Source organism: Mytilus trossulus, chromosome 10 (genome assembly GCF_036588685.1).
Source record: "Mytilus trossulus isolate FHL-02 chromosome 10, PNRI_Mtr1.1.1.hap1, whole genome shotgun sequence".
NCBI lineage: Eukaryota > Metazoa > Mollusca > Bivalvia > Mytilida > Mytilidae > Mytilus > Mytilus trossulus.
In genome coordinates, this window is record NC_086382.1 from 19,780,332 (window position 1) to 19,792,018 (window position 11,687).

The 11,687-nt window shown below is 31.8% G+C and overlaps 1 protein-coding gene across 1 annotated transcript; it reads left to right on the forward strand.

Moving 5' to 3' along the window:
- The first annotated feature begins 933 nt into the window (after positions 1 to 933).
- On the forward strand, positions 934 to 5,243 carry LOC134686056 (ficolin-2-like). The gene is made up of 4 exons (XM_063545748.1): positions 934 to 1,073; positions 2,125 to 2,221; positions 3,464 to 3,628; positions 4,715 to 5,243. Exons 1-4 carry the CDS (start codon positions 1,047 to 1,049, stop codon positions 4,951 to 4,953), a joined length of 528 nt encoding a protein of 175 aa, XP_063401818.1. The 5' UTR covers positions 934 to 1,046; the 3' UTR covers positions 4,954 to 5,243.
- Positions 5,244 to 11,687: the final 6,444 nt, after the last annotated feature.

Here is an 11,687-nt window from a genome sequence, read left to right on the forward strand (position 1 = left end):
ACGTGTAGTTATAAGCTTTATTATTTCAATGATTACCGAGTTATGGTAATCTAACAAAACAGTAACTTGGACCGGGGGTAAGGCCCCTCTCCCAAAAAAAATACACATTTGCGGATATGTCAAAAAAAATAAACTAAATGACTGAGCAGCACTTTACAATTCAATTGAGAACTGGTCTGTCAAAATGACTGATTCATTTGAATGTAAACTAACTAACATAAGCAATAACTTTCCAATGAATAGTGAAGAGAAATATGTCAGGGACCTAGAAGACAAAGTTGCCGATATTATCACAGAAACAAGGCACTTTGACCACTTCTGATGGTAATATGCGTAAATAAATAAAAATAAATCACACATGTGATTTGAATGTGCTGTATATTAAACACCCTATACTTGAAAACTTTTAAAATCCATTAAGTATTGACAATTAACCCTGCACTTAACAGATAGAAGTAGTCAAATGTGATTGGTACTGCAAATATGTCTCTGTCCAATTAGTTATCAAAAGTGCCAGGATTATAATTTTATACGCCAGACGCGCGTTTCGTCTACATAAGACTCATCAGTGACGCTCAGATCAAAATAGTTAAAAAGCCAAACAAATACAAAGTTGAAGACCATTTAGGACCGAAAATTCCAACTATTCCAAACTACTCGGAGGTTGACGAAAAGTATTAGAATATTTTCTTGAATCTGTTATTTATTCACTAGATAATCGTAGATCTACTGACATAATTCGGTGTTATATTTGCCGTGTAGACCCCCCCCCCCCCCGTATTCTTGTATATAAGGATTATTGGTTTTTGATAAACGAGTTTAAGTATTTCTGGTCAAATAATTCACGAAAGGCACTAATGACTATATATATACCTTTGATGTAATTGCATAAAGAGTACATTTCAATTACACCATTGCCACCTTTTTAAAATATAGATTTAGAACTCCGACCTTCCGATTGTGGAGATTTGAAGACGGCAGTGCATAAAAGTGGAGTCTATAAGATCTACCCTGATAGAACTCCTGGTTTTCATGTTTTTTGTGATATGAAGAGCTACGAAGGTGGTTGGACGGTAAGCATTATATTTTAACACGTAAGGTTCAGTTTAAATTATTTGAGAAGTTGATAAGGAGCCGAATGTTAATTATGGGTGACACAGTCTAAATGATTATGTTGCAAAACTGTCGCAAATAATGAATTTTACTGCCTAATTGAGGGCCTGGAATTGGTTGACGTTTTTATAAACTGACAAGTACAATTCTAATATGGTTATAAAAATTTAACATTAGCATTTTTATAAAGTCAATATGTTACAAATAATACACATATAATTATATCGTTGGACGGTATGTATAATTAAACACTCTAATTTCTCTCAGATATTATGTTGCATAAACGTGAGCCGTGGTGTAGCGGTTAGTGCATCGGACTACTAACACAAAGGTTCCTGGTTCGATTCCCGTCTGGGATGGAAATTTCAGGAACTGAATTTTCGGCTCTCCCTTGACACCAGTTGCGAGTATGGTCTCGAGGAAACGATGATAGTCCATCGGAAGGGGACGATAAATGGCTGACCCGTGTAAAGAAAGAGCCATATCTTTTGCACGTTAAAAACACCCTTGTAGATTTCGAAAAAGAGCAGGCTTATGCCGCTACAAGGCAGCACTCGCACCCACAAAGTGGAAAGGGATTAATATAAGTTGCAAAACTTGTTTCCCAATCCACTATTAATAAATATGTTTAAACTAAACGTGGTTGAATGTTGAATTTTCAAGTTTCGAGTGGCATATATTTATTAAGTGCGTAACATTAGATCATATAAAAAAGAAGATGTGGTATGATTGCCAATGACACAACTATCCACAAAAGACCAAAATGACACAAACATTAACAACTATAGGTCACCGTACGGCCTTCAACAATGAGATCACTTTGCTTTATAATGACAACTTAATTTTTTTAAACTCAGAGTGTGAAAATACATTATTATTACATTTTGTTATCTTGTCCAGTTAAACTCCAATCGTTTGTGGAAGGGATGCGCAGCTGAGTTATCAAGTACACCAACCTTTTTACATATTTGAATTCTAGTAAAAAACGTTTTATCCTTTGATATACCGCAGGTGATTCAAAATAGGACCAATGATTATATTGGTTTCTACAGAGATTGGGAGGCTTACAAGGAAGGATTTGGAGATTTGAAAACTGATTTCTGGTTAGGTGAGGATTTACCTTCTGATAGGATAATACACCAGAAGAATATCAGAAGGTTCATACATTTATTTTGAATATATTTCAACAGTAATCTATAAAAATGATTGCCAATGAGACAACTCTCTACAAGAGACCAAAATGACACAGAAATTAACAACTATCATCGATCAGGCCCTCACCGTTTTTATGAACTTAGTAGAAAGTAAACAACAAATTATCTGTATTTATGAAATACTATATTGATATAAAAGCCATCGATAGTGTTTATATTATAAACAACGTCTTTAAGATATTTTTTTAACTGACATATGTGATTCTGTTTGATAATAAATAGTAATTATAACAGAAATCTAAAAATTTAGAAATGGTAAGGAAAATACTTTATCATTTTAGTATAATTCATATTGCGTAAGGTTGAGAGTGTCGCATTATATACACCATTCCATATTATTTGAGCCATAGCCTGGTTAGCCTTTCTTATAATTTTACACTGGATCAAGTAAACGGGGTATATTTTAATGAAATGCTGAAGACCATTTCCTCATACTGGCTGCTTTTCCTCGTGTTTTATTTTCGCGACGTCAAACTAGGACTTATCGTGAAAAGATTCAGTTTTCGGCTGACTTTAATCATTTAAACTTATTCAACTTGAAAACGAGTTCATGGACCCCTCTTTTCTTAAATGCCATTTGATTTGATTACGTGAGAAGATTATTTGTGCCAATTTTCATGAAAACGAAAATAGTGCATTTTTTTTAATTTATAAAATATGACGTTTTTTCTCTACATTCATGAACATTTGATGAATATGAGTTATTTCTAAACAAAAAATGTAAAAAATTTAAGAAGACTTATAAAATACAGAAATTACAACTTATATAACTAAAAACAATTTGTGTTTATCTTTTAAAACAAAAAAGTTATGTCTTTCTTTCAAAAAGGAAAATACAGCCACAAATTCGAATTTGGAGCAAATATATATAATTTCGAACTCATTTTACTCAAAAAGTAGCGCATGAAAGTATATTTTTTATTACATATTTGATTTAATCAGGTAAAAATGACAATACGAAAATGTTGATCAAAACTGTATCGTATGCCCTTAAGTGCAACATTCCAATTCATTTTTGAGACTATCGTATTTTCAGAGGAAAACGCAACCTTTTGTTTAAACATAGTCAGGCAATAATTTGCAGAATTTTTTACTGAAAATATAAAACTATAATACAAATGTTGGTTTTTCTACAGGTAATGAACATTTAAACAAATTGACTGAACAAGGATATTACATACTGCGGATAGACCTGTGGGATTTTGAAGAAAACCACAAATATGCTACCTACGACACATTTGTTGTTAGAAACGAGAAGTCAGGGTACACACTGGAGGTAGCTGGTTATAATGGAAATGCTGGTAATGTTATAATTGGAATAAATCAAATGGAATAAATAGAATAAAAATATCTAAACATTTTTCTACGAACATAAAGATAATGCCATGTTATACAGTAGTTACAAAATTACAGTGACATTTAGGTGCACTTGTTTCTAGTAAGCCGGTCATGCGCCGGTCATGTGAACGGTGTATGTCTATTCGTGCGAGAAACAAGTGGAACGGCTTATATACCGGCAAATCTAACATGGCTGTCCAAGGACCATTACTTCAAGCTATAATAGGTTATGGACTATTCCAGCTGTTTGAGAACGATGAAGAAGGAAAATTGCAACTATATTTTTTCACAGACTGAATTGTGATATTTTTATTAAACGTTCACAACTTTAACAAAAACGCTCTCAACAGCGAGAAAGCGTTTATACGTTGATAAATTATCAACAATTAAATTAACAGCAGGATAAATATGATAATAATAATAACAATAAATAATTTATTTATAAAGGGTGACTACAATTAATTATGAACAAATACTTATCTTCCCTGAAACCTCGGCAATTCTAGTACAGTAAAAAACTACAAATGTTAGTTTGTTTAGTTAGGTTTTATGCCGTTTTCAGCGCATTTTGGCTATTTCGCGATGATTAACAATAGTTTTAAATGCACAAATTCGGTTCCTACAACAGTAGGCCATGTTTTTCGCTGCTTAGCCATTCAAATCAAACCGGTAAAGCGGCGAAAAACATGTTTTCCGTTTTCCAGAAACAAGTCCCACCTTTGGTCTATAAATTTGATTCTCCTGAAGCTCTAATTTGTATTTACGTTCTTGATGAAGGCCCAATGCAGAATGTTTGCAATTCAAAGTTTGGCCATTTATCCGTGTATGTCAAAAAAAAAAAAATTTGGCGTAAAGCACCCAATGACACAAACTGACCAAAATACATGGCATAAGTCAAAAAAATCATCCACTATTTTTTTTAATGGAGTCAAGTATATCATGTATATCGTGTATACCCTATGAACTTTATTCAACAATCATTGAGTCAGTTTCTATTTGTGACATCCTACGGGTATTGTAATTAAAAATTTCAATCTATTTGTTTACAGGAAATGCATTATCGATTCATAATGGAAATGAATTCTATACGAGGGACAGAGATTCAACTTCTAATTGTGCTGTGACGTCTAAGGGGGGTTGGTGGTATTCTAATTGTCACCACGCCAATCTTAATGGAAGATATCTAAAAGGAACACATAAAACTATTGCTGATGGTATTAATTGGCTTCAGTGGAAAGGATACTACTACTCACTAAAGGCAACACGCATGATGATACGGAGAACATAAATAAAGTTTGTTTTATGAACAAAAAGTAATTAATTGAAATAGCAGCCAATCATATACTCTTCAGAAGTTACTTCTGTTTGAAAATACAAGCAACAAGATGGGTATATGCATTCCCGTTTTATTATCGAAAACACTTCCAATGCTGTAGTTGTAATATATTTGATTTTTGTCAAAAATGAACTCATTATGGTTTGAACTGCGAGTAGTATTATAAATGTCGCATGGATATTCTTTTCAGGCCTGGGGTGAATTACATTGCAATAATGCATTAAATTACAATTACAATTACATTCATTTGTCAAAGTTATGCATTAGATTCCAATAACTTTTGCAAAGTAATGCATTGAATTACACATTACATTTATACATTTTATTAATATCAAGTGAACAAAAAACATTTGAAGTTACAAAAGATTCAAGCATACCCATTCACTGTTCAATGAGTTGAATTTAAGTATACAAGTAAAAATTCAATAATATTGCATTTTATCATCATAAGGTTTTCAAAGGTTTTATTCTTTTTATTTTCAAGGTATGGACATCTCTGTGTTTTCTATTAAAAATTTCAGAGATGGAAGTTTAGATTTATTTTAACTAATGTTAACCTCACTTATACAAATATACGTTTTGTGTTTTTAATTTCAATTTATTTACTGAGAATCACAAAGCTTAATTGATTATCAAGTTTCAAAGTGATGAAAATATTGATTACATGTAATTACGTGGACAAATGTAATGCAAGACCATGCATTATTGCATGCCTGATTCTTTTGGAACTTGTTTAATACAACCTACTGATGCTTAAACGCTATTTCACATGGCTTTAATTATTTATGTTTTCGTTGCTAGTTACCCATACAATTATTGATGTGTATACTTTTGTGTTTTATAGTGAGGGTGTATTTTGTCTCATAAATAAATACCTACATGCGTTCTACTGCAGTTCCATTCAAACGTCCATGCAAAATACATTTAAAAATGTTAATGCAACTTGTACGCTGTTCGTCTTGATGAGACATATCAACTGAGAATTAAACAGTTTATGAGCAAAACATTGCAAGCATATAAAGCATATAAATATGTAATGGTATATACTATGATTCTATTCTAGATCAATCAGTTTAGGTATACAATAAAAGAGGGACAAAAGATACCAAAGGGGCAGTCAAACTCATAAATCAAAAATAAACTGACAAAGCCATGGCTAAAAACGAAAGAGACAAACAGACAAATATTAGTACACATGAGACAACATAGAAAACTAACGAATAAACAACACGAACGCCACCAAAAACTAGGAGTGATCTCACGTGCTCCACAAGGGTAAGCCGATACTGCTTCATATGTGACACCCGTCGTGTAACTTATGTGATAACAAATCCGGTAAATAGTCTTATTCGGTAGGTAACATTCACATTTCCTTTGGAAAAACATTTCTGTAAATCAAGGGTGAAGCACAAAGTAATAGCCATCCATACGTAAGGTTTACATAACAGGTACATTGGTACATATATTTTTCTAAGTCAAACGGAACAAACAAGATCATAATGTGGGGCAATTATAAAAAAAAACATCTTTGTATTACAACTGATAAAATATATATCTTGATCAAAACTGTATTCAAAAACCTCGTTATTCTGGGTTTAGAGGCTGAAATCTGTTCTTTCTACGATGATTGTTTAATTTTCATAGCCAACGACCATGGGAACACAAAAGTTTTTCACTTTTAATACTAGCATCAGTGCATTTGTTAGATTTGAATCCAGATCTCCAAAAACTATTGAAATTAGTTTTCACTTTTAATCATTTAGTCCTGGTATCTATGATGAGTTTATTATTCAACTAATTTGTGTCTTATAAATGTCTACATTTTGGTATTGCATTGTCTTTAGTTGGTCTCAAATCAAAATGTTAGTCAATGAAAAAACAACAAAAATCGAAATCCTAAAATACTGGAAAGTTGTGTTAAATGCGACTAGGGCTATCGATGCTTGAAAAAACATTAAAATCTTATTATATGTTTAATGTAACAGCATTTAAGAAACAGTAAATTGACTTAGAATGAATATGTAAAATATTAACATTAATATGATATTTTATTATATATTCTCCCTGGATGTATAATAATTGATATACTTAGCCTAATGCTGTAAGCTAGGTAAATTGTTAAACAGCATTTAGTGCAATAAAGATGATTTAATTGTTTTAAAAAAATAATGGAATGACTATGCACACATAAACTTATCGATCCTTCGAATCAGTTTATTCAAGAAGTTTATGCGCTTATATAATATGTTTGATAGTTAGTTTTGTAGCTTAGGTAGATTAGTTTTTATTGGGCTTGGCGTGTTTATGTTCGTTCTTGTAAACCATGTTGTTTTTCATTTGCTGTTTGAACACAGGTTCTAGCTGTTTATTTTCTTGTTGGAAGTGATTCATATTTTTTTGGTTCCAATGTTATCTACCGAATTAGACTTAATTTGCATCGGATTGTACTTACATGAGTGACCCGACAGGTAAATGATATATATCAGTGGAAATTGATCATTATGATTTTGAATAACAATATCATATGGAAGGTTTCTCTCCACAATAACCACTCCACAAAGAAAATAGAGAGACAAAAAATTTGTCTGTTAAACACTTGTTGTCAAATAAATTGTACTGCAATTGTCTCTAAATAAAAAAAAATGATGTCTGAAAAACTACTGCCAGAGTGTCAGTCATTGTTAGCTTCTATGATCACTGTTGAAAATTTATGGTAAGAATTACAATTTTGGTTCACCATATAAACAAGACGGATAAATTTGTTTAAGTAACTAAATCACACATTATGTGTATGACGTACTAGAGAATTTTTAAGGGGAAGCTGATTTGTGAACGATTATCAACGAACGACGTCAGTCACAAGGTGACTCTTGCTTCCGAATCACTACTTTTTATAAAGATTCTTACCTAAACAACTGTAGAGATGTGATTTAATGGTTAATGAGACAAAACTTTTAGCCTGGTGCAAAATTATAAGGGGCTAGCAACAACTAGTCAACGTACGCATACATTGATGAGCAAAACCCATACACAAACACCTGAATGATAAAAAATGACGTCACGGAATATTGATTTTAACTTTTTGCATTTTGAAATATCCATGCCTCTAAAATGAGATACCAATTATATATGTTTCTTGTTAACTGAGTACACAAAATGTATCCGGCGTATGGAACGCCAAGGCTGTCCTAGGTTGAACTCTGATTATTGGCTTATGTTGATTTATTATCGACTCCTATGAGTCGATATTAAGAATTGAACGATGGACAGTTAGTGCGTAAATTTTTCTTGCTACCTGATTGGAAGATATTACGAGACGTAAATAATCCAAGTTTATTGTAGCAATTATATTTTACACAGGTAACTTTTATCTATAAATAGTCGAATCTTCTGGAGTAAACAACAACGTTAGACGATATATACTACTTCATAACGTGTGACCTCACGTGTGTGGTAAAAAAAAATGATTGATGCACGTGGCTATTCTAGTAAATGATTTAATCTAAAAGCGAGGGCACTTTCCATTTACATTAGCTAAGAGTCAACTAGCCCTTTTGAAAGGCTAATGCTTGTTGTTACTTGATAATTGATTATTACTTTGTCTTTACATGATATGGTTTTGGCATTACGTAATGATGTTTTTATATAAATAAATACGGAATAGTCAATACTTATTGATATTTCGAAAGTACATTATATGGTTAAGTATTGACTTGACATAGTTTTGTCATTACTTGATATGGTTTTGCCATTTCTTGATGTGGTTTCACCATTATTCAATGAGGTTGTGTCATTAGGTAAAGTGGTTTTAAAATTTCTTGATGTGTTTGTGACATAACGTAATGTAGTTGTAGATTTGGTTTGATTGATTGTAGGTGTTTGATCCACGTTCAGTGACAAGTATTTGTAATGTAATTTTAATTTGCGATTGATAAACCTACGTTATAAGAAGGCTATGAAATACAATACATATCTCCTAAGGTAGAGACAGCTTCATTTGTTCATTGTTCATTGTCCATGTTTATCAAATATTCCAATCAAACTAAATGTGAAATTTTAAAAAATATAAATATTTGATTACTTAAATGTAGATACAATATAGTAAGATATTTTTATAACAAATTATAAAAGAACTACAACTATATAAATGCATGAATACATATTGTACAGAAGAATACAAAGAGCTGAGAGTTTTACATAATTCAGAATATTTCCAGAAGTAGTACATGTTATAAGAAAATGTGAAAAAAAATGTCTAGAGTTAACTAGACTAGTGTATATATGTTTCAATGCTTTCGCAGATTCATCTGCAAGTTTAACAATTAGAATCGTGCAATAGGGGAAACAGGAATTTACCTGTTCCCATCATGGCAGCAGTCCTTTTGCGCCAATTATTGTTTTTCAAGGGTATGTCATTTGCGCCAATTTTTTTTTCTCCAAATGTATCAATTGTGCCAATATTCGGAATTCGTTTGTGACAATTTACCTTTACACTCTTATATCATAATATCAATTATTAATATAGATGAAGGAAGTCAATTAAGGAGCGCTGTGATTGGATGTAAGGGTACAATAATTTATACCTTTTTTTTATATTTATCTATGAATAACTGCCGTATGTTTTTTTACAAAAAAAAATTTGAAACCCATTAAAATATTTTCTACAAAAATTTCGAAAAGACTTCTAAAATTACATAAATTTAGCGTAAAATGATGGTAGACATAGACAACATTAACAAGCTCCGTTGGAAATAAACTCATCATAGATACAAGGACTAAATTTAGTATGTACGCCAGACGCGCGTTTCGTCTACAAAAGACTCATCAGTGACGCTCGAATCCAAAAAAGTTAGAAAGGCCAAATAAAGTACGAAGTTGAAGAGCATTAAGGACCAAAATTCCTAAAAGTTTTGCCAAATACAGCTACGGTAACCTATGCCTGAGGTAGAAAAAAAATGTGTAAACAGGTAATTTATAAATATTACCATATCAATAACTGTTACAATTCATGTCAGCACAAAATGAGGTTGATCATGATACTATTTGATTTCATTTTTTAAAAATAATAAAGAACTATCACCACGCATAGTTGTTTTGTCCAGGTTTTTGTTTTTGTCGCCTGTGGCAGAATAAATACTACCGTTTTCGCTCTATTATAATCATAATAGAAATAATCATTTAAATGGTTGTATAGGACTGGTGTCCTTTCCGTAATCTTCGTGCCAGCTAGATATACAAACATATCTTTATTCATATCATCCACAGCATTGTTTCTGCATGTATTTCATAACTAATTGTAATGGGTTACGATCTTCCCGACCCGGTCATATGTGTTAACACTTCAGAACTTTAGCCAACCTTTTGTCAACTATGAAGCGGCTTCTTTGATTAAAAACAATTAAAGTTTTGGAAATAAATAATATCACCATAATTTTCAAATTTTTATTCCATTGTCCTCTGTTCTTCAAGACAGCACTAACAATTTACCTCAGTTAACTACTAATATATAAAAAGAAAGATTTTAAGTTCACTTTGCGGCACATTACGAATATTTTAATTACACATTGTGCTAGTGACCTAATACGATACATATGGTGTCAGGAAATTTGCAACAATAACAACTTGCTAGCTTTTCGAGTGTTTTCTGCATTTATTACAATCGTTCATCATCAATTTCTTTGTCCGTTGTCTTGGCGAATCGTTTTAGATTCTTTTTCAACGCTGTGTTGTTTTACTAAAGGTACTTAACACCACTTCTTATCGTGAATTGTAATAAACCAAGTCTACTAACCCCATATTATATATGCACACTTTAACCCAAAAAATAAATGTAATTATAGGAGGTAAGATTATGACTCATCGTTTTTTCGTTATTCGTATATACGCCAAGACTAGCAATATTATGTCAACGTTAGTTTCATTTTGTAGACTGTGTACCTAGCTCAAATGTTTTACCTAAATAATTACATTAGATGTAAGTATGCATTTATCATTAAATTCTTGAAATCTCATGATAAACTTTTCTTTTCTGATGCTGCGCCTGCTCCTTGGTTATTATGTCTGACGTCATGACATCATAAATCTTAGATTAGTAAAATTTTCATATTGACCACCAATATACGTATGAAAAGAAACAAGGCGTCTGATACATAAAATAACCTTTGAAACACGTGATCGCTATATCCAATGAAAACAGTACAATGCTACACCATATATGTGATATATAAATAATATCTATTCTCGCTAGCTCGGCACCAGTCTATAAAGAAAAGATTGACAGTTTGTACACTGATCTGAATAAATGTAAAGCACTTTTCAAATTAAACAAAGCAAACTACAAAATATTGATAATAGAATTCAATGGACAAACATTGTATACAATAATAATATCAGTCAGGTATTCAAAATAGTCTGCGATTAAAAATTTCCACCATCCAATGATGATCTAAATCAAACAAATACTAAGTGGACGACAATTTTGTATTTGGGTGAGGGTGAGGTGTCTTGATTTCTTTTTTTCGACAATTTATTCATTATTATATTTTGCGAGTTATTGTTGTTTTCTCATGCATGGAAAACTTACATTCATATCGTGCTCTTTGTTTCGTTATTTTATTTCAAATATGGTTCCCCCCCCATCTTAGCTCAACATGGCAGCAAGAGTTTCAAAACTTGTCGTTCGTCGT

What these genes read in the sequence shown, in the direction of transcription:
- LOC134686056 (XM_063545748.1), top strand. Translation starts at nt 1,047, where the DNA reads ATGAAGAGCTACGAAGGTGGTTGGACG. An exon ending in GCTACGAAGGTGGTTGGACG is followed by an intron (nt 1,074 to 2,124) that starts GTAAGCATTATA and finishes GATATACCGCAG; the next exon opens with GTGATTCAAAATAGGACCAA. An exon ending in GAAAACTGATTTCTGGTTAG is followed by an intron (nt 2,222 to 3,463) that starts GTGAGGATTTAC and finishes GTTTTTCTACAG; the next exon opens with GTAATGAACATTTAAACAAA.